The 25367-nt window shown below is 33.4% G+C and overlaps 1 protein-coding gene across 1 annotated transcript in view; it reads right to left on the reverse strand.

Annotated features, from left to right (window-relative positions):
• The window catches only part of LOC142318122 (DNA (cytosine-5)-methyltransferase 3A-like), a 34943-nt gene that overhangs the window by 9267 nt on the left and 309 nt on the right, over positions 1-25367 (reverse strand). Inside the window, exons 2-4 of the mRNA XM_075354663.1 lie at positions 11451-11547; positions 7721-7957; positions 2546-2687 (exon numbers count right to left, since the gene is read on the reverse strand). Of these exons, the coding sequence (XP_075210778.1) occupies positions 2546-2687; positions 7721-7957; positions 11451-11547 (476 nt within the window). The remainder of the gene's footprint in view (positions 1-2545; positions 2688-7720; positions 7958-11450; positions 11548-25367) is intronic.

Here is a 25367-nt window from a genome sequence, read left to right on the forward strand (position 1 = left end):
TGTTTGAAAGTATATATTTGGAACATTGCTTTATATGGAAGTGAAACTTGGACAATTGGAATACCTGAGAAGAAAAGATTAGAAGCTTTTGAAATGTGGTGCTATAGGAGAATGTTAACTTGGACAATTGGAATACCTGAGAAGAAAAGATTAGAAGCTTTTGAAATGTGGTGCTATAGGAGAATGTTAAAACTGAGACGGGTGGATAAAGTGACAAATGAAGAGCTGTTGCGGCAAATTGAAGAAGAAAGAAGCATCTGGAAAAATATAGTTAAAAGAAGAGACAGATTTATAGGCCACATATTAAGGCATCCTGGAATAGTCGCTTTAATATTGGAGGGACAGGTAGAAGGAAAAAATTGTACAGGCAGGCAACGTTTGGAATATGTAAAACAAATTTTTAGGAATTTAGGATGTAGGGGGTATACTGAAATGAAACGACTAGCATTAGATAGGGAATTTTGGAGAGTTGCATCAATCCAGTCAAATGACTGAAGAAAAAAAAAACTTAAATTTCAGTTACATCTATTATGTAGAGTTATTGTAATTGCCTGTTTATAAATAAACTTCTGTCATGAGCATTTATACTTTTATTTTGCCTTTTTATTATTATCTCCATATTTCTGGTTATTGTAGCATTTGTTACTTTTTCATCATCCTATATTTTTATATAAGACACAAGTTGTCTCAACTAACTCGCCAGGTTGGTATAGTTGTAAACGCATCTTCCCAAATCATCTGATTTGGAAGTTGAGAGTTCCATCATACAAGGTAAAAGAAGTTACTCTTATACGGATTTGAATACTAGATTGTGGATACCGGTTTCCTTTGGTGGTTGGGTTTCAATTAACCACACATCTCAGGAATGGTCGAACTGAGACTGTACAAGACTACACTTCATTTACACTCATACATATCATCCTCATTCATCCTCTGAAGTAATACCTGAACGGTAATTCCCAGAAGCTAAACAAAAAAAATGACAAGTTATCTCAACTAAATACATAAAATAATATTTATTTTGTTTGTCAAGTGAAGGTGGATACTAAGTGTTCAGTTTACACTAAATTTTTCCAGTTTGTACTTTAAGTAAGTTAATAAAACTGAGTTCTGTAAAATCTTTGCATTCATTTACAGTCTGTGAAAAATGAAAAGTTATTTGCTTAGCTGAGGAAAACTGTAATCATACAGGTTACAAATATAAGAAATTATATGATATGGAGATACGGTATAAGAGAATGGAAGAAAAAAGAAGTTTATGGACAGTAGTAAATGTAGAAGAGCATTTCGCCATGAAATTTAGAAAAATTCTAATTTTAAATTTTAAATTCTAAATAGAAGAGCAGTTGTTTTCTTACATTCAAGACACATGAGCAAGGATTTGCTGTTTCAACAGATATGGCACAATTAAAAGCCTCACAAATCATGAGGGAACTTAAAATACTGAATTTAAAAAAAATTCTAGAATGGTTAAATCATTTTATTTATAGATATGAACTATCAATAAGAAAACTTACCTAATTTGTCAATATTTGCTGGACGTCTTAAAGAAAATTGGCGATTCAAAGACATGTAATTCAGTTAACGACAAGAAAATAACCTTTGGATGTGACAGTTAGGAAATACAGATTGAATACCATTTACCTTGACAAACCAACAGATTCAACAATTAATGCTATGGGAGATAAAGCTGTTTGCATGCGTACTTGTGATTATGAAAAATAGCGATGTATATCATGTTGAAAGTACTTGCAGATTGCAAAAAATTTTTATAATTTATTGTATTTAAAAGAAAAACCCTTCCAAAGAGTAAAAAATGCTGGCTAGTGTCATTGTTAGGTGCCAAGAAAAAGGATGAATGGATAACGTGCTAGTTTTAGAAAGGGTAAAATGTACATGGGAGTGGTGACCAGGTGTTCTTTTTAAATTGAAAAGTATGTTGGTAATGGCAGTTTCTTTGGACATTAGAAAAAAAACTTGAAAAAGATTGGAGAAAGTAAAACAATGCAAGCTTGTATCCCTACTGGAAAGATGTCATTACTCCACCCACTCAATGCTTGTTCAATTTAAAATGTGTTTTTCAAAAAAACTACACCATTATCTTTCGGGTGCATATCTTACAAGAGGAATTATAAATTATAGGACTTTAGGATTGGTACAAAAAATAACAGCATGAAAGTGATATTATTAAATTACATTTGAAAATAAAAAAATCTGATATTATTCAGGTATTACCTATTGGTCGCTAATTTTCAAATTAAGAAATATAGATTGAAGAAAAGAATAAATAAAAATATTTTATAACTTAGAACTGTTTTCCAAACACCCAGGAGAAGGCTTTCTACACAGAGTATACTTCATTTTTTGGTTGAATTTATAATATAGTGTGGAGTATTTATTGATTCTTTTAAACAAATAAACTACTTAGCGTGCTATTTCCAGGAAAACAAACCATACATAAAAGACAAATATTTACCCAAGGATTTGTTTTTAGATAAAAAAGTATATACGAACATAAATATCTAACCACATAAGTATAACTAACCTTGAAATGATTGATCTTGATGAGATATCCATGCTAGCAACATTTTCGAATAACCAAAATACATGATGATCTGGTTGTAATATCTGTATTTCTTTCAGTATTCTATAAAAGTCAAAGAATAGTATACCTGTTCCAGTAAAATCTAAACAAATAAAATATAAACATTATGCTACATGCAAACTGCATGATATATATATGTGTGCGTGTGTGTGTATGCTACATCAAATTTTAATCCTCTTTGCAGAGCTAGCCAATATACTGCTAAGGATTGACATTTCCAATGATGGTGTAGCACTTGTAACCAAAACAGACATTCTGTTAAGTAAGGGAATGGCCATAGCTTTTTTGCCAGTTTTTTCTATATACTGCAGCAGTATCATTTTTTATCATTGAAATTAGTTGCATCACATACTTTTTTTTCTTTTCTGAAATTAGTATATAGACATAAATTTTTATTTATGCATACATTTGTTTTCATTGATCTAACACTAATTATGTGTTTAGGATGATAACTTAAATCTAGATGAAAATGTTTGCTGTATTACATCCAGTGTTATGTTACTAGTGCATTCCATTTGTATCATCTTTAAGGCATATTCAGAAAATAAGTACCATTAATATTACAGCAAAAATAAGATTTATTTTTATTACATCAGCCATACATTAATTAAATTATTTTTCTAAATATCTGCCACATTACAAAAGTATTTATCATAATAGGATACCATTTTTTTATAGCTTCATTGCACAACAAACACCTGTAAAACAATAGAGTTCACATTGTTCTCTTACATTACAATCATTTCTGAAATACTGGATTAAAAGAAGCCTCTTCAGGCAGAAAAACAGATTGAAATTATTTGGGTGTAGTATAGGGATTATCAATTTGTTTCTAGCTATGTGATGAAGTGGTGCAAAAGAAACAGCTATGCATAATTTTTGAAATATTCAGCACCTAACATAAGCACAAACTTCCAATAGTTGGAATTGTCTATTATAATTTCATAATTCTTTGAAATTTATAAGAAAATACAAGGCATAGTATAAAATTAATCATCTGCTCTCATGAAGTTTTTAGTTGATTGAAAGCACTACATCATCGCTGCTGTGTATGACATCATGCACATTCTCAGAACATTTACTGAACTTTGAACCTATGTTTTCATCATTCCATCACGCATTCTGTTTTGATCATACACTTCAATTAAATGGCAATGAATTACAGTTAGGTTCATGTCGCATTTAACAAATTGATAATCTGTATTACTCAGTCTGCAGGTTCAATCAATTTCAATATTTTCAACCTGTAGAAGAATGTTTTACTCTAGTAATAATGTTAAAATTTTGCTAAATCATGAGGTACACTATGCAAGAGTAAAATTCTAACTGCGGAGTATTGATGAGCAAACACAAATAACATTTACTTTCAGAATAAGAATCATATTGTATTTCTACTATTATATGTCTGCTAGTTCGCTTTAAAAAATATCTTTTAAGCACTGATCACATTAAAAAAGTAGAAACAGGAAAAATTAGCTTTTATATCTCAAAATGACAGTCTGCTTTGATTTTCCCAATGCAGTAAACAGCCAGTTTTTTTTTTTTTCAGCGAACAGAAATATTTTAGTCAAGATAAAACCAGGTTTTACCTAAACGTTTTTCATACATTATAAGAAAATTTCAGTAATTCTAAAAATTCATCCATAAAATGGCTGGTTTTACATCTACTTAAACAGTTTTCATAAACAAAAACTTTTACTGTTGTATTTTATAATAAACAATGAGAAAAAATTTATATATATATATATATATATATAGACCAGATCATATGCAACATAAAACACTTGAAATATGCATGAAAAATGCTTAAAATATGCAACTTTAAATAATAAAAAAAATTGTAATTTTTAGTGTTTTTTAATTTCAAAATCAGCATACAATTAGTAATTAGTTGAATAACATATCGATAAATTCGATAATTAAAAATTATTTAACATTTTGTTACTTTTGTAAACATAAGCAATCAGAGGTACTGTTCTGCGGCTGCTAAGTGCGCTCCAAGAGCCATGCAGCTAATCTGTTTGGCCGGCTACAAAGTATGATTTCATTTATTAACAAGGTACCTTACTGAAAAATATTGTAAATATAGCAAAAATATGCATCATCACTAAGGAAAATATGCAATAACCGGTGAGAATGGGCTTAATATGTAAATATGCAATGCATATAATCCGGGGTCTCTCTCTCTCTATATCTATATATATATATATATAATATAATATAATGTACAGATAGAGAACTTTCCAGAAAGAAAAATGAAGAGAAAAGAAAAATCTAGAAGGAACAACAAAGGGATTCGTTCTAAAAAAGAAAAGTATAAAATGTACAGACAATAAAAATTATTACGCTTGATCAAGGGAAGGGGTTTGGTACTAGTGCTGCAAGTCAGGTGATATAAATATTGCCAGGGACCAGTGAATTGGCCATTAGCAGTTTTTCAAGTTTTAGTTCGTTGTAATTTGTAATGAAAGTTATATTTGGTAACACAACACGTGAAGAGTGTGTCATGAGTATTCCATTTTAGACAGTGGTTGAAAACAAGAAGCTGTTTGACAAGTTATTTATGAACAGGAGTGAAAGTGACAGTATTCTATTCATTCACAAAGTGCAGGGTAGTTCTTTTGTAAACACTAAAAGTAGATAATACTTGCAGAAAGTGAATTGTATGAACTTTTCTACTGATTGTTATCTTATTGTTAATTATTTTACATTACATAATAAAACATGAAATAAGTCACTATGCAAGAGTAAAATTCTAACTGCAGTAGTATTGATGAGCAAATATTCACAAATAACATTTACTTTCAGAATAAGAATGGTTCATATCAAATAATATTGATATTTTTAATTGGAGCCCAATTTCATTTATATCCTATTTTACCTCATAGTTATTAAAGAAACTAAGCTAAGATATATTCTAGCAGTTGTCTTCCTACTAAAGATAAGAATTACTAAAGATAAAGATAAGATTACTAAAGATAAGATTACTAAAGATAAGATTACTAAAGATTAATTAAAGATAAGAATACTAAACCATCCCTTTTTAAAAGTGACAATAATAACTCAAATCTCTCAACTATACATGAAAATTTTTGAAAATTGACAAAATTGATTCTGATGTTTTAGTTAATAAAACTTCTACAGGTGAAACACATTTCCAACTTAATAACCACTAGGAATAATCAAGGCAGACTTATAGTTTCGTTATCACGTAAATCTAACAAACTGCAGCTAGGTGATTCTTTCATCAATGCTAAAAATAGGTTCTTTTATCTGGAATGATGATTATGCAATAATTCTAATCTTAAAAGGGAATATTCTTGCCTTTATGCAAGAATACTTTGTTTAGGTCATATGTCATCACTCAATTCTGACGATTTATTAATGAATTAGACATATATTACTTACCTCACACCCAATATTTAAGCATACAAGTTTGATTAAAATGCAAGTTGTCCTCAACAACTGAGCTGAGACCTCTAATGGTTTATCTCCTAATGATGTACTATTGCACCTGTTGCACTATTGTTGGACCTGTTGTCCAACAGAATCTATTCTCTATAATCCTTAGATTTAAATTTTATTACTCCAGACAAAAATGTATCATCAAATATAAGTTAAACCTAATGATTCTAATTTACAATGCATACTGTGACGTGAATCTCCAGATCATGAATTAAAATATTTTGCACTTATTATAACCCCTGAATCCACTTGTGCATCATACTTAGGCACTAAATGCCTAGTTCAAACATCAAATGAAAATCAAAGGGATTTCCCATTAGCATGCATTAGGTCTCGATCGATCCTATTGTTTTCTATCATAAATACTTTACACAATCTTTATGGCAACTTAAAATTAGTTGGGATGAAAGATTACCCACAACAGTAATAACACAATGATATAAGTTATACAATTAGTTGCACTTAATCAAATTAAGAAAGTTGACCAATTAAATTTAACAATGGCGCTAAGGTTAACTCAATCCAAATACACAGATTTTCAGATGTCTCTATAAAAGGTTGTGGCTGTTGTATCTAAACTTGAACTTTATTTTTGAATCAAAAAATTTCTTATAACTTACTTTGTTCCAAATCAAGACATGCTTCTTTAAATAAAATAACACTACCAGCTTAAAATATCTGGTTATTTATTACTTGCATGTTTATTAGTGAAGGTAATCAATCAATGCTCTGAATATACATATTGATGAAATATATTTGTATTCAGATTCGACAATAGCATTGTCGAATGCTACAACTAGATCACTTACAATTTGTCATGGCAGGCAGAGGTTCAAAGCCTTAAGTGAATTTTATATTGTACTTTTTATATGCCTCAGTACTAAGGTGATTCATTTAGAATGTCCCTGATTTGACTAAAGTGCAACACTGCATTTCACGAAGAGGTATTTTTTCTACCCAATTTTTTTCCAATAATGGTTTCAACTTCCATTCAGCCAAGAATATTCTTTATGACTTATTTAAATTCTTAAATTCAGAAAATTTAAAATCAAACACTCATATGTCTTTTCATCCAAAAAAAATATCATCTACATCGTGTAATAGGACAAACGATCCTAAACTCTGAAGAATTGTATATGGTTTTGACAAAAGGTTGAAGCCTGTCTTAATCCTCATTCCACTTTCACAGTTTTTACGGATCATAAGGAACCAAAACCTCTATCGTCTGGACACTTATCGGCTGTCCACTTATGGGCTGTCCACTTATGTTGGTGCCTGAACCAGATTACCAAAAGATTTAAATTAATTGCCTAGGGCATTGGCATTTATCCAGAAATTCTTCCAATCCATTTGAAAACGATTGTCTAAGGGCTATGTTCATTATCTCCAGCGGAGAAATAAATGGCATTTTCCTTTGCATAATCTGTCTATTGAAAAACTCTTCACAAAAATTAAATCAATAGTCTCCATTCAGAAACCCGGTAGTCAATGTGGACAGAACAAAAAATTACAAATGGTGAAAAAATCTTAGAATCATTAGATTCCAGACAATTTTGCATTACAGACCTGTGTAATTAGTAAAAATTACAAAATTATTTTTAAAAATGAAAAATTAATATTAGGTAATTAAAATCATAAAAGTATATTTACCCAACAATCCTTTGCGAGCAGGATTGACCTTACTTAAATCAGTGCATGGTGAACCTCCAATAATCAAGTCAATAGGCAGTAAACTTTCTAAGTAATCTTTATTAAGTTTAGTAATATCACCAATCTGTATAATTTTATCACCAAAATTGAACTTTGAGACTCTAATAGCATCATCTTCTACTTCAGATGCATAATATGCATCGACCAAAAATTTTAATTTCCTCAGCACATATAATCCTGAAAACAAAGAAAGTACTTAAAAGCAGCAAAATTCTTCTATTAGGCAATTTCTATGATGGTGGTTAAATACTTTTCAGGGCCAGCCCTAGCATTTTAGCCACTGTAGGCAAACCCAAAAATGCTGCCTCGAAAGCTTTAAAAAAACTAAAATTAAAAAAAAAAACAGAATTATAAAAGAACCATGTTAACCAAAAAAAAGACAATTGAATTAAGATAGTAATACTAATACAGATTTACAGAAAATTTTATTGAAAAACAAAATTTACATTTTTAACGAGCTGATTACAACGAACTTACAAACTAAAACTAGTACCTACTATTTTTAGAGAAAATTTAAATATACTTTTAAAACAATAAACAAAACTAGTACAATAATATTATTATACTAACATACAGTAAATAATATTTTCTAGATTGAAGTAATCAAAATATATTTTTATGGGTTGTTTATTTTTTTTGTACTCTAGTTCAGGCGGTTTGACATTCCTAAATTTTGCCGCCATAGGCAGTTGCCTACCTTACCTTACTGCCTAGAGCTGGCCCTGTATTTTTATTAAAAAAGTGTAAAAGAAATAAAATTATTTACAGCTACACAAAGATTTTATTTTATTACTACAAGCTTATTCGCACTCCTATGCATATCAATCAGTTCATAAATACCTCTTCTGAAGTCAGTTAGTTTAAACTTTCATCATTCTCAATTATCTGCTCTATATAGAGTTTTATTATCTTTTTACATTATATATGGAGGTGGTAACTGAATTTTCTCTAACTGTACTTCCAACAACTGTAGATTGTAACAATACTATGTGCCACATTGGAAATTTATTACTTCCAAGCTATTTCTCTCAGTTTTCCAAGTACTCCCGCAAGTTTTCATCACAACTTTGTGACAATCTGATCAGCTGGGCTGCATAAAATTTATGTGAAACTTTGTAAATTGGCTATCAATACTGTCAGAATGGTTCATAGGGCTTTTATAGATTTGGTCAAATACAGGGTTTTTTTTTATAGATTTGTTTCGTTAAACACAGGTTTTTTTAAATGGAATGTTTTTTTTCAAGTCTGGTAGAATTTCATTCAAGAGATGACAGTTTGGGGGTTTAGCAAAACACTAGAAAATGTAGAAAAAATCATCCACGAGTCCCTCATCAATCCATAAATTGTGTAATATGGCTGGAACTGATTATAAGACCTGCCAAGAAATTTACTGAAAATTTAATGTCATGTTGCTGCAAAATTTTCGCTCTTCTCTTGACACTGAAAAATGCAGTGGTGTGTTGTGTTATAAGCTTCATGCCACAGCTAACAACAATCTTACTTTCACCTCTAGGGTCACAGAATCATAACCAGAGACAAAAATTTATGGCTACAATCCAGAGACAAAATAATAAATGTAACAGATTAGCTTACAGTCATTCAGACCAAATTCTTTGGTCTGCTACACCTGCTACATTTTTATTGTGTTTCCATAGGCAGAAGCACAATAAAATGCATACTGATCATTATTTTTGATATCAAAGGTATTATTCACTGACAATTTATTCCTGATATTATGTTGAATTCTAACTTTTATTTTACTATTTTAAGGTGGTTAAAATGTTTAGTGGAGTGGGGGAAAACAAATGTACTCATTAAACCTGACCTATATGTCAATATAAAATTTCTGACAGGCATCATTCGTCATGGTGAACCATATTTTTTTAGTTTACTTCTCTATCATATTGTAATAGTTTTTTACATTTACTTGAAGCAAAAATAAAATAATAAACTTAGCAAAGTAAAAAAAAATATTTTTTGTCAATACAGTGTTAGTGTGATTACTTTCCATTTGGTAATTATATTTTTGTTCATTATTTGATCAGCATAATCAAAATATTTTATAAATATTGGAGTATTTTAATATTTATATCAAAGAAACAAAGATAAACTTTAATAATCATAAGAAACATGGAAACCACAAGGATGAAATGAGTGAGCATTTTGAAATAACTAAGTTAAAAATTTGCTGATATAAAGATATCCATGATTTTAACTATAATATAAAACTACATTACAATTCTTTCTTTCTTTCTTTAAAAAATGAAAAGTTTTATTTTAACTATAAAATACTACTTTAACAATAGGACTATTTTTAGAATACAATTGAAAAAACTTTCTGAATGAAGCCACAACATGAACTAACTTAAGACAGCTAGCTACCTGAGCTTGAATAACAGCAATATAAAATCAAACATTTGATGCATCATGTTATCAGTTTCTTAGCAGAGTTCAGTATAATGCATAAATATTATGTTAGTGTTAAGAGAAAGTTGTATTAAGAGAAAATGTGCAGCAAAATAGACCAGAATTGTGGAAAAATGAAATTCGCAGTTGTAACATCATGACTGCATGAAATAATGCAGTTTTTAACAAAAAAAATTTATCCCATATCTTCTATACTCTCTGCATCTAGCTCCTTGTGATTTGGTTTGTTTCCTGAAATAAGATTGAATTGAAAGACTCCCACTTCAACACAACAGAACATATCTAAAAAAGAATCTCAGACAGTGCTGATCTATAAGCCTCCAGGGAATTTCCCGATGCATTAGTGGAATTGAAGGTGAAATCTTGGATGCTTCCAATTATACTATCTTAATGATTAGGCATTAGTAAAGAAAAGCAAATTAATTTTTTAAGATTAAAACATTTTCTGATACCATCTTTAATACACAAATTTGTTATAGAGTCTAACCTAATAATGTGATGTTTCAATTTTCAACAAAGGATAACACATTTAATCTTTTTTTAGTTTTCTACATGAATTCCTTTAAATAATTATCTACCTTTTTTTTTACTTTGCACCAAAAACTCTGGCTTTGAGTAATAATCAATAGCAGCTGTTGTTGCAGGATTAAATAAAAAAATTTTTGTAATTTTGTGGTTGCACTGCTATTCACAATTTTATAATTAAAACAGACTTAAATTTACCTAAATTAAACATAAAATTAAGTTCAAATCAGATCAGATTTGATCAAATCAAATCAATCTCATTAGGCGTGGAGAGATTGTGTATTGTTCACTAGTTGAACAGATTGCAGTATACATATTAGGAAATTTAACAAATTAAAAAAAAAAGAATCAGATTGTTAGGTCAACTTTAATACCATGTAATGCACATGGATGCACATGTGTGCACACACACCCATATATAATCTTAGAAAATTTTTATTTCAAATTTTATTTTTTTTAAATCAATAAATTTTTTTAAATACAGAAATTCAAAATTCATCAAAGGTTTACTTTTTTACTTATTTTATCATATTTTCCTTTACATAAAGGAGAAAAGAAAAGTTTGAACATACAACAATATTCAAACTGTAAATGCTGAAAATCTTGAAAAATTAAATCTAAATGAAACATCAAATCACAGTTTATAATGTATATATATATTATAAAAACCTTTACAAAGACTTCAGATTGTTTTTAATAAAGTTAAGAAAAAAATCACCTGTAGAAATTCCATCAAAAAGAGAAAGAACACGAATAGGTGTCTTACACTCTGGCACTGGTGGGACAAAATGACTAACTTTATTGTTAAAAATCATCTGAAATATAACCATAAAAATTAATAATCAATATAATAAAAGTGAGCAAGTGCATATTTATATTAACAGTACTGCCATTCTTCAAAACAAAAAATGAAACATTTCAGTAATAGTTTTATATGGATTATTGTGAAGATTAAAATTATGTTTTGTGATAATTGTAATGGTGTAGGTAGATCTGAAATTAGTTATATTCCAGAAAATAACATATGCTTGCTCAAGAATTAAAACCATCCTATGCTACAGTTATCCAAGGACCGTGAAGAGTAAAAATAGTTTTTCACAAGAGACTTCCTTCAGTTAGCATGTTCAACATGGATGAAATCACTTTGACATCGTAATGGCTTCGGCCATGAGCTAACAACATCATTGTGATGTCCCTTGTTTATGCTTTTCTGAAATAGTAGGAAATCAAGTAGCAATACTGAGCAGCAACAGGTCATTCACTAATGCCTCAAGGAAGGATTGAATTTCGTATTCACGGTTTAGTTCACCATTCTTTTCTTAAATATTTTTTCCGAATTTTAACTACTTTTGTTACAAGGTTTTATTTTATTGGGTTTTTTAATTTTTTTTACAAGAATTAAATAAGTCGAATATAGTAATATTGCTTCCTCTACAAATCATGAGACCTTGCCGATGGTGAGGGGGCTTGAGTGCTCAGTAAAACAGAGTAGCTGGATCGAAGGGGCAATCATATCAGAGGAGTATCTGTTGAGAGCCAGACTAAGGAATGATTCCTGAAAGAGAGCAGCAGCTCTTTCAGTAGTTGTTAAGAGCTTAGGTCAGGAGGACTTAATGGCCATATCAACACCACACAATCTTCTGAATACTGCGCAGCTAAAAGCAACAAAAAACTACAGCTGCTTTTTTTCCAAGAAAATGTAACTCTCTGCATTTTCATGTAACATGGAGGCACCTTCCTTGGTAAAATATTCCGAAGGTAAACTAGTCCTCTGTTCGATCTCCGGGTGGGAACTACTATGGAAGGGGTCACCAGAAAATTAAAAAATAACATTTTACAAGTTGGAGTGTGGAATGTTGGAAGCCTATAAAAGGTTGATAGGTTAGCAAATTTAAAGAGAGAAATGGATAGATTAAATGTAAATGTAGTAGGAATTAGTGAGGTTCAATGGGAAAAGGAAAACAACTTTTGGTCAGGTGATTTGAGAATAATTAACTAGCTTCAAATAAAGGCAGGCAGGCAGGAGTAGGTTTCATAATGAACAAGAAGACAGAGAAGAGAGTAGAGTATTTAAAAATGCATAGCAACAGAATCATTGTACTAAGGATAAAATCAAAACTTTTTTTTTTTTTCCTTTTTTCTCCCTACTTCCCCGGGCCGGGTATCCATTCAAGTATGCGCAGCCCAGGAAAGTGTCCTTTAAACTCAAAGGAGGCCTCCCCACCCACCAGCTGTACGTCCGGCACAGCAGGTCAGCCTCCCCGGTTGGATCTTTTGTTTTAATGTGCCTGCCTCAGCCCCCCGACAGAGAACCAGGCCTGACAAAGCCGTCCCTAGACCCCGCCGAGGGAACCGGGTCTTTGTCTTTTTATTACCCAGTTATTATGATCCCCAAACAAAGGAATGATCTTCTCCTCATAGCTGCTTGCCTTAACGAAAATATTAAACTACTAAGTTACCACGGGGCCTCAATGGCCTCTTAAAAGGGCTACATCATCTTTAGCCTTTAGCACTATCTTGGCAAACTCCTCCATTTTGTTCCAATTGTCAGTGGATCGCAGGAGAAAAAGAAGCAGATTCTCCGGATTTAATTCTTGCAGCCCTGCATGTCGTCTATGTATAGTCCATCTATTACAGTGGAACAGAGTATGTTCGGCAGTATCCGAATCCTGGCAGAACATGCAAATAGGTGCTGGTCTTCTATCGATGTAAATAATATTCGAAGCTACCATGCCCAGAAAGTATTTGAGTAAGATAATAACTAACCTCCCCATGTCCTCTACAAGCCACATGCCCAAGTCGGGTATCAATCTCCTGGTCCAGGTAGCTTTAGTGGAAAGATTCCATCTGTCCTGCCATATGCGCCTGATGTTGGCTTCGGCTTCTTGTTTTGGCATGCCACGATACCTAAGTGATCGCTCTTTAACTAAGAGGTCGATAGGGGGAACCGATGATAATACACAAGCCGCATCGTAAGAGATGGTGAGGTATGCAGAAGTGATGTTTATAAGAGCTTGCCTATGCAGAGTTCTAAGTCTTGTGACATTTCTTGCAACACAAGGTGCTTTTTCCCATATAGGTGCAGCATACAATAATACAGAGGTTAAAGTTGAGGCAATGACCCGCCGCCTAGATGCACGTGGATCTTCATGTCCAGCCAACAATCTTGTTAAAGCCTTTGCGGTATTCTCGACCTCTTTACATTTCTGTGCGAGAAGAGGACTAAACTTTAGAGCTGGGTCTATAATGACACCAAGATATTTTGTTACTGCCACACGGTCTAGTCTACGATCGCCCACGCATAGATTTAGGTCTCTGAGTCGCCTTCTTCCAGCCAGAAAAATATAGTGGCATTTATCTAAAGACAAAGATAGTTGTCGGTCCAAGAGCCAGTTATTAACCAATGTTAGCACTTCATTACCGGCAACTTCAAGGTCACGTTCAGTTTTGGCTTCAATTAATATAGCCAAATCATCGGCATAAGCAACTATTTCCGAGCCTTCAGGTAATCTCAGTCTGAGTATTCCATCAATTACTATTAGCCAAAGCAAGGGGTCTAACACAGACCCCTGTGGCACTCCTCCATGAAGCCGATATCTAAATTTACCTTCAAGTGCCTCGACCAAAGTCCACCTATCAGTCAGATATTCTCGTACTTGTCTTTTGATATAGGAACTAATCTGTTTGTCTGTGAGAGCTGCCATAATCGTATCCCACCTGACCGATCCAAAGGCATTTTTTATATCTAACAGAATAAGCAACGGGATTCTTCTGGTACGGCACGTACCAGATCTGACAGACAATACCCAGTTGGTAATTTTATCCAGAGCTTGCAGCGTGGATCTATGTTTCCTGAACCCAAATTGGTTATCACGAAGCCCGTCTTTGGACTCTAATTCTTGGATAAGTCTGTTCGCTACCAAGCGCTCGGCAACCTTTCCCATATTATTGATGAGACTCAACGGCCGATAGCTAATGATTTCTTGATTGCCGGACTTCTTAGGCAGGAAAACAGTCCATGCCTCCTTCCACTTGCAGGGAAAGTCTTGTTTTGTACTCCATAATTGGCCACGTCAGTGATTTCCCAGGGGATTAACTTCATTAATCCTTTGAGGAGGGCAGCCGGGATTCCATCCAGACCCGGACTTTTTTTATCCTTCAGACCAGAAACGCCAATAGCGACCTCGTTTTGTGTAAAGCGTTTAGCTTCACAGTCTATTATGTCCGTATGTCCCTCGCCATGAACAGGGAAGAGACTACGAAGATGCAGTCTGGCCGCTTCTGTAACTAGGACAGGCAAGCGGCGTCCTAGTCTCTTCATTACTATTTTGTATGCCCGTCCCTACGGGTCTGAATCCAAGTCAGCACACAACTGTTTCCAGCAGTTTCTTTTACTAGTCTTTATTAGATGATTCAAAGTACGCCTAGCTTGGACAAATCTTTCCTTCGCCTGGTCATATGGCGCACCGCCAGCGGGCCGCAGCCTTTGCTTTTTCCTACGCCAAAATTGTAACACTCTTTGCTGATCTGCAATTTCAGACATCCACCAGTATACTGGGTGACGGCCCCCTCCAAACTGCGGGACCCTAGACAGTTCTGTAATAATTGATTCTTGAAGGACTTGCGGCGTTACTATTCTTCCATCAGATAGGCTCCTGGCAATCTTGTTCACCACTACCTCAACTTGTCTTGGACTAAATCTAAATCGTGCAGTGGCTGTTGTTGAAGGTCTTGCACCTTCCATAACAAGCAAAGTTGCTAGGTGATCGCTTTCAGTTTGAGATTCAAGAATGCTCCAACTAAAGACGGAAGGATTCCATCTGCCGTCCACCAGCGTAAGATCCAGCACTGATCTATGGCCTCTTGCCTCGTAGGTATAAGTGCAGTCATTCAGGCAGATCAGCCCTGTGGTCATCATCATGTCAATGAAGATTCGTCCCCTTGCTTTGGTATAAGAGCTGCCAGTTAAAATGGACTTACAATTAAAGTCGCCTAAGAGTATAGGTCTACTAGGTGCCTGCTGCATGACTCATTGCAAATAGTTGATGTACTGCGCAAAGTCCCCGATATTAATGTTTGGACTTGCGTAACCGGCTATAAGGACAAAGTCCGGGAGTGCTACTGCCAAAATTCCCTCACCTCTATGAAGTAGGTGCCAGCCAAGACGGCCGGAGACATTACTGATAGCAACATCCCCAACCGCGTCAGCCCACCAATCACCTCTGGCCGCCGTTCTCAGGTTGGGCCCTGTGGTGACTATAAAGTCAACCTCAAGATCGTTCGCAGTCTCCCCCACCAGATCGTGGGAAAGAATGCTCCTGTTGGCGTTAGATAGTATTATTTTAGCCATTATTTAGGTAGTCCACACTGCACTCCTCCCGTGCGATGGTCCGTGCCGTTGCAGTCAAGGCATTTAGTGGCCTCCTTGCAGTCTCCTATCACATGGCCTTTCTGACCGCAGTTGTAACAAAGGGTTGACCTATCCGAACCCTTACATACCGTACTCGTGTGATCAGCGGCCCAGCATTTTTGACACCTCATATTATCAGTCCTGATATAAGCCCGGCAGTGAACCCAGCCAACCTTAATTCTACTGGAAATTAACTTAGTTGCAGCCCTCTGATTGGTTATTACTGTCGCATTTCGAGTATTTCCATAAGCCTGCCGTAATGAGGTAATTCTGAAAGACTCAGTGTCTCCAATAACAACCGTAATAGCCTCGCTTAATTCTTGCGCTGTGGTACTCTCTTCCATGTCTTTAACGTGTACCACTGCGTGTCGGTCGCCCTTAGTACGAAAATCCACTTGAAGGTCAGAAGCCCTGTCTCTCAATGTTGCGGTAAACTGAGCCGCATCTTTAGGATCTTTAATTCTGACTTCCAAGTCTTCATTTCTACCCTTGCGAAGGGACAGGATTTCCCCTGCCTCGTCTTTAAAGATCTTATCCTTTACAGTCCGGAGTAGATCAGCATACGACTTGCCCTGTGACCGGACAACCACCACTTTGCTGCCCTCCACAGGAGGTGTTGATCGCCGAGCAGAAGCGGATCTAGAACGCGTTCTACTCTCTTCAGTCTTTTTCGGCGCTACCATCAATGCAGGCGTCTCACTAGTCCTGAACAGATAGACAACCATCTTCTTAATCATGACACTAATGGGACCACTTGGCAGAATGAACGCCGCATTAGGGGCCCTTAGTAAGATCTTCTTGACCGCGCCTAGTATGCAGCAGTCCTGTCGCCCTCTGTCGAGTCGTAGAAAACATTGGTCTGAGTATCGTATTCGTCATCCATAATGACAGAAGTGTCTACAGCTATCATTCCAGGCTTCTTGCCCTCTGCCATTGCCCTTTTGGACTTGGTGATATCAATAAATTGACAGGTATCTGTAACGCTTTCTGCAGGCAAGGTAATTAATTTGGCTTTAGATATTGTCCAGGCCGACCATCTCTTAGCGGTCATATCCAGAAGTTCCTCATCAGTTAGTTCAAGACTTAATATGTCTTCCTGATCTGCACCAGGGAGCATATCAGTCTGTGTATATTACGAACTGGTCTCTGGAGTAGTCGTAGTCTCCTGCAGATGTTTTAAAGCAGTGTATATTTCTCTTAATTCTTTACTATGGTCATATATACAATTTAACATGTTTTTTCCCAGATGTTATTTGTAACGCATCATCGCTTGTCCTAGTCGAAGAGTAACCTCCTTTAAGCCACCAGTATAGACCTCTTCTTCAGAGGAGAATTGTCTAATTCGTTTTTTGCCCTTGGGATCAGTCGGTTTCAGCGGCAGAAGGCCTGAGGATCCCTGTCCACTAGCATAACTTTGTTCTGCTTTATCCGCCATGGATGATAAATAAACTCAACAACTATGTAGTAGTTGTGTTCTCCAAGTAATTCCCTTTAATTTAATACCCCACACGTGGGGTAGCCAAAAATAAGGGGGAGTCAATGGTCCCCCAAAATCGAAAAAAAATTAGGGGGATCAATCAATCGGGAATGACCCAATTCGTATAGATCCTAAACAGTTTTGGTCTACGACCAACAGGTAACAAGACATGAACGTTTAAAGTTACCCCTATAAAAGTCTGTAAACACTTTGAAAAAATTCAGTATACCTACTGTTATTAGTGAAAATTTTCCAAGTCCTTGGAAAAACCTTTTCAAAACCTAAGCCGACAATTGTTAACGTCTATATGCCTACAAGTGCCCATGATGATGATGAGGTAGAGTGTGTATACAAAGAAATTGACAAAGCAATTAAATACATAAAAGGGAATGAAAATTTAATAACAGTTGGAAATTGGAATGCAAGCATTTGAAATGGCAAAGAAGGAAATATTGTGGGTAAATATGGGTTGGGCAAAAGTAATGAAAGAGCAGAGGACCAACCACCAATAGTGTTTTGCACGAAGTATAATTTAGCAATTGCAAACACCCAGTTTAAAAATAATATTAGAAGAATATATACATGGAAAAAGCTAGATGATACTGCAAGGTATCAGATAGATTAAATCATGGTTAAGCAAAGAGTTAAAAAATCAACTCGTCTGACTACAAAGCTTACCCTGGAGCAGACATTGATAGCGACCATAATTTGGTGATAATGAAATGTAGATTGGGGTTTAAAAACCTGAAGAAAAGGTGTCAGATGAATCGGTGGAATTTAGAGAAGCTTGAGGAAGAGGAGGTAAAGAAGATTTTTGAGGAGGACATCGCAAGAGGTCTGAGTAAAAAAGATAAGGTAGAAAATGTAGAAGAAGAATGGGAGAATGTTAAAAACGAAATTTTTAAATCAGCAGAAGCAAACTTAGGCGGAATAAAGAGAACTGGTAGAAAACCTTGGGTTTCAGATGATATATTGCAGCTGATGGATGAACGTAGAAAATATAAGAATGCTAGTGATGAAGAAAGTAAAAGGAACTATCGACAATTAAGAAACAGGACGTGCAAAGTAGCCAAAGAAGAGTGGATTAAAGAAAAGTGTTCAGAAGTGGAAAGAGAAATGAACATCGGTAAAATAGACAGTTCATACAGGCAAGTTAAGGAAAATTTTAGGGTACATAAATTAAAATCAAATAATGTGTTAAACAAAGATGGTACATCGATTCAAAATAGAAAAGGAAACGACGTTAGGTGGGTGGAATATATTGAAGAGTTATATGGATGATATGAATTAGAAACTGGTGTTATAGAGGAAGAAGAGGAAGTCGAAGAGGATAAAAGGGGAGAAACAATACTGAGATCTGAATTTAAGAGAGCATTAAAAGATTTGAATGGCAGAAAGGCTCCTGGAATAGACAGAATACCTTCAGAATTACTGCGCAGTGCAGGTGAGGAAGCAATAGATAGATTATATAAACTGGTGTGTAATATTTACGAAAAACGGGTAGTTCTGTCAGACTTCAAAAAGAGTGTTGTAGTTACGATACCAAAGAAAGCAGGGGCAGACAAATGTGAAGAATACTGAACAATTAGCTTAACTAGTCTTGCACCAAAATTCTTAACTAGAATTCTGTACAGAAGAATTGATAGAAGAGTGGAAGAAGTGTTAGGAGAAGACCATTTTGGTTTCAGAAAAAGTATAGGGACACGGGAAGCAATTTTAGGCCTTAGATTAATAGTAGAAGGAAGATTAAAGAAAAACAAACCAACATACTTGGCATTTATAGACCTAGAAAAGGCATTCAATAACATAGGCTGGAATAAAATGTTCAGAATTTTAAAACAATTAGGGTTCAAATACAGAGATAGAAGAACAATTGCTAACATTTACAGGAACCAAACAGCGTCAGTAATAATTGAAGAACATAAGAAAGAAACCGTAATAAGAAAGGAGTCTTGACAAGGATGTTCCCTATCCCCATTACTTTTTAATCCTTACATAGAACTAGCACTTAATGATGTTAAACAACAATTTAGATCCAGAGTAATAGTACAAGGTGAAAACATAAAGATGCTACGATTTGCTAATGATATAGTAATTCTAGCTGCGAGTAAAAAGGATTTAGAAAGAACAATGAACAGCATGGATGAAGTCCTACGCAAGAACTACTACATAAAAATAAACAAGAACAAAATGAAAATAATGAAATGTAGTAGAAACAACGAAGATGGAACACTGTGTGTGAAAATAGGAGGAGAAAAGATTATGGAGGAAGAAGAATTTTGTTATTTGGGAAGTGGAATTACTAAATATGGTCGAAGCAGGAGCAATATAAAATGCAGAATAGCACAGGAGAAACGAGCCTTCAGTCAGAAATATAATTTGTTTACGTCAAAAATTAATTTAAACATCAGGAAAAGATGTTTGAAAGTATATATTTGGAACATTGCTTTATATGGAAGTGAAACTTGGACAATTGGAATAGCTGAGAAGAAAAGATTAGAAGCTTTTGAAATGTGGTGCTATAGGAGAATGTTAAAACTCAGACGGGTGGATAAAGTGACAAATGAAGAGCTGTTGCGGCAAATTGAAGAAGAAAGAAGCAGCTGGAAAAATATAGTTAAAAGAAGAGACAGATTTATAGGCCACATATTAAGGCATCCTGGAATAGTCGCTTGAATATTGGAGGGGCAGGTAGAAGGAAAAAATTGTACAGGCAGGCAACGTTTGGAATATGTAAAACAAATTGTTAGGAATTTAGGATGTAGGGGGTACACTGAAATGAAACGACTAGCATTAGATAGGGAATTTTGAAGAGTTGCATCAAAATAATAGTAATATTGAATATAAGTTCATTGAAAACAGTCCAGCAATGACATCATAAAGGGTAAGTTAAATCTTTTGATTGTATTTTTTGAATGATTATTTTATAGCATTATTATCATTTCTTTACTTGATTACCATTTTTAATACAAAATAGTTTTTAATCACTAGTTATGAACAGTTTTGAAAATTTACAAAAAATCTGTCATATAATGAGCATAGATCTTATTTTATGTCACACACATCATCAAGTACCTGATTTCAATTTCATCGAAAATGTTGCTTTATATTTATTGATTCATCAATTATACATATTTTTCTTTGAATTCATAGAGTGCTTTTCACTTTTTCAAATCGTTTATAATCATTTCTTATAAAAATCTATAAAATTATTTTCATGGCAACCTGTCCATTACTGCAGAAGAAAGAATCTTTCATTGGAAGTAGTATTTAATTTCCAAATGAATTCAGATATTAAAGCTTCTGAAGATGAATACGAAACTTCTTCTGACAGCAAAGAAGAGGAAGACTATCAATTTTGTTTAATTATTATATATTAATAATTATCAATTCTGATACTTGTGTTTTTATTTCACATTCTATATAACAATTTACACTATGTTTTGTCTATAAAGTTCATAATATCTAAAATGTTTCTATTATAGTAGATTGTACAGTACGAATAAAACTAATGAAAAAAGATAACAATAATTATTTTGCTTGCTAGTTATCATGTTCTATGTAATAACCTAACATGAAAATTTATATCCAAATATAAACAAGCTTATACTTTGATAAAGAATATAAATTATATTGATGAGATAAATATTTCATTTTTACAAATAGCAGCTTGTACGGTGGAAGAACAGATGATATTTAGTCAGAAAATGCATTAGGTCTGTATTTTGTGGTGGGTGACATCATTGTGGTGTCTTAAAATATTTTGTCTGTTTCTGCCCAAAAGACAGTTATTAAGTTTAAAAAATCAAATATTGTTATTGATAAAGGTCCTAAGGATATGAATTTAAAAAAGGAAATCATCAGCCACATTTATTGGTTTTTTTGTTAACACAGTAACATTGAATATGTTAATAACATAATATCAATGAAAATTACCATAACAGGCCTGCAAAAATTCATGAAATAAATAACTCTACAAATGACACCTTGTATAGCCAAAAGCCTTGTAAAGCTCTGGCTAATATCTATTTTCTATCACGCATTTTAAAAGCATCACAGCTATTAATCATCATACTCTAAAGCATCAGAACATCAAATCTATGATTGGGACAGATTATGCACAATGCTGTTTTCTGTACTTAACACATCCTGGTATTCATAAATTAAATTTAGAATCTTTTGCCACAGTCATTTCCAAATACATTTGACACATAATGTATATAATCATATATATATATATATATAATGATTACACTGATAAACATAATTTTTGTTTGCTAACATGCGATACATGATTTCAATCTGTTTTTGATGCTGAAAACAAATCTTTCTATCACCCACCATTTTTGGAAAATTTTGAAATTTTAATTAAAGGATTTTTTTTCATTTTTCAACATATAGTTAGCATTTTAAGCTCCCATATTGTATTTTTCTAGTTCATTTTTTATTGTTTAACTTTGTTAACATAATTTGTAAGTTATAAATAAACAACACTAGACAGAGAATTAAATCATATCATAGTCACATATTATGATACATCTAATACTGAAGAGTGAGCCTTCATGGACAAGATTAATAATGTCTGTGCAGGTCAAAATATGTAGCTGAAAACACAGCTATGTTGTTTGTATTAAGTAGTAGATTTAGGAATGAATTAATTTTGTTCAGTCTTATTGCTTTCTTAAGTTTGTTAACAGTGCAGTGTCATAATGCCTCAAAATTTTGTAAATGATGTGGATGCCTTTTATTATGTATGTGGTGAGTTTACCGTAAAAGCAAATAGAAAAAGCATTACACCTTTAATTAAAAAAGCATATCATTTGTACTTTCAGTGTAAAATTGGTGATCAGGATAAGACATGGGCTCCTCATATAGTATGCACGAATTGTTCTGTATATTTAAGAGGATGGCTAAAAGGTAACGGAAGGCTTTGCCATTTGGTGTACCTATGGTTTGGCATGAGCCAAAGGATCATGTAAGTAACTACCTTTACTAGGACTTTAAACTAGTAAAGGTAGTTACTAACGCTGGAACTTTCAACTTCCAAATTAGCTGATTTGGGAAGATGCGTTTACCACTAGATCAACCTGGCGGGTTTATACGTGATAACTGGAAAGAGGATATCACAAGATAATCCAAAATCATAGCAAAATCATGGTTGATCTAAAAATATTTAATAAAGTAATATGTGTTAAAATAACCTGATAATGTACAGCAGTTCAGTATTTACATGCACTATTATATTAAAGTATAGTGGTAAATAATAAAATAATATTCACTACACACTATACTATTCCATTCCTGGTAAAAAGTAAAGTTTATTTTATATAAACTTTTGTAATAACATACATATTAACATATAAAAATTTTCTCTATCATTAGATGTAAATATTTTATACATACTGTAATGTATGTACTATGTAATACATTAACAAACACTTATTAAAACTACAATAGCTAATGAGAAAAGAAATGCATACATTAAAAAAAATAATAATAATAATATATTGTAAATTATTATTATTAATTAATAATTTATATATACTCTGTCAGACTTTTTTTTAAATAAGATGCGATTGATTGTTTTAGTGAATGAATCTTTTAACTGAAATTCATTGTTTGCATAGCATAATATTGCATAATGAACTATTCCTAACATATCCACAATGAACTATAGTACAGGATTATCAAATGATTATCAAAACAAACACATATTCAAGTAGCAAATGAATTTAGTAAAACCTAGCACAGAACAATGAAAAATTTTAATTTTTAGCTTTTTAATTTTTCAGAGAGGTATCATAGTTAAGCCACAACGTGGTTAAACCCCTCACATATAATCAGGTGTTGACTATATAAACATGTTTAACAGTATAAAATAAATGCACTCATATATATTTTTTTCATATGTATTTAATTTATCAATTGGGCTAGACTAATGCACAATGGAATGTAATGGTTGGACAAAATACTACAAAAAGTGAAAGGAACTGTAATCTTGTAGTTTTAGTCCCCTACTACTATTATTCCAAAATCCACACACTTATTCTGTCACCATTATTATAGAGTATATTTATTGAGTCTTGTATCTGCTAAGTAAATGCATTCAAAACAATATGCAGTGATTTGCAATAAAAAGTTTTTTGCAGTAGGAAAAAAATGAATGCTAGTATGACTTATCAGTCTAAAAGCCATTTATGATGAAGAAACTATTGATTGAATTACTATAAGTGAACAAAAAAATTTTGTGCATCAGAAGCTGATAAAGTGAATATTAAGGATGAATCTCGCAATGATAGATCAGTTTCAATGACGGATGAGAAGCATTAAAAGGAGGATTAAATAGTAGATGAATTAAACCAAAATTACCACTGTATTATGCAACAATGCATTGCCAACCAGATAAAGATATTGAAATAAAAAGTAGGATTCATTGCACAATGGGCTACCACAAAATCTGTTCACAATGCATACCATGCAGATTCTCACAGAAATGAACAAATGACAAATGAGAAAGTGTGCGTGCTCCTGTTCAAACCACCTCATCTTATCCTTTGGGCCATAGCAGAAAAGCTAAACACACTGGTAAAGACATGGTACATACAATTCTTACAGAAAAAATGAACTGCCAAAAGGTGTGCTCTTGTTTCTTTCCACACTTCTTGATCAAGAAGAAAAACATGTGTCTTTCTTGTGCTCAAGACTTCGTTGCAACTGCTGATAGCAACCTGATTTTTTTGCAAACAATTGCAATTGGGAATGAAAGCTGGTGTTTCATGTATGATCCGCAAAAAAGCGTTGCTGCTTGGTTGAGTCCTGGAGCACAATGACTGGTGAAAGTCAGGCAGCAAAAATCAAGAGTGAAAACTATGTTGATTGCATTCTTCGATCAAAGGGCCTGATGGGTCCCAATTGATCACACTATGAAATCTAAATTCTATTTGGAAGTAATGAAACGCCTGATGCATCGCATTCATTGAATCCAACCCGAGTACCAGAATCCAGACAGTTGGACTCTAGCATGACAATGCCCAGATACACATGGCAACAGTTTTAACATGTTATTATAACGTAAATCAAATCACCATTTTATCCCACCCACCCTATTCACCTGACTTTGTTCCAGCATACTATTTTCTATTCCCAAACTAAAGCTGAAGATGAAAGGCAACTTTTTCGACAACATTCCAGCCATTCAAAGGGCTACATTCCAGCCATTCAAAGGGCTAGCACTAAGCAGCTGAAGGCAATCACATAAAGAGATTTTTCCAAAGCATTTGATGGACTCTACTGGCACTGCAACGCGTGTATAACTAGAGAAGGGTTCTATGAAGAGGGCTGTTGTGAGTAAATTCATTTATCTTTAAATCTGTATTTTTAATTACTTTAGTTTGGAAACTTTTCAGACATACTATGTACACTTACACTAAATGGGGTAGAAGGCTTAATTAGAAAACTAACACATTAAGTTTGCAACAATATCTTTATAAAAATCAAATTCACCCCTTTCTAAAAACCTTATCTTAGTTTTGATTACTTGAAATAATCTAATAATTCAAGAACTATTATTCCAAATTTTCGGTTATGTTATTTAGTGAGGAGATAACTGCAAATAGGAATGATTGTTACAGCTTACATTATTCAGCAGGGAATTTATCTATCTGAAACTATGTTCCTATGAAGAAAAACTAAAGTTGTTTAAAGTAAGGTCACAGTTGAATAAAATGTCAAGAAGCAAAGAAAAAAAA

The sequence above is a fragment of the Lycorma delicatula genome, chromosome 1, assembly GCF_047948215.1.
Source record: "Lycorma delicatula isolate Av1 chromosome 1, ASM4794821v1, whole genome shotgun sequence".
Taxonomy (NCBI): domain Eukaryota; kingdom Metazoa; phylum Arthropoda; class Insecta; order Hemiptera; family Fulgoridae; genus Lycorma; species Lycorma delicatula.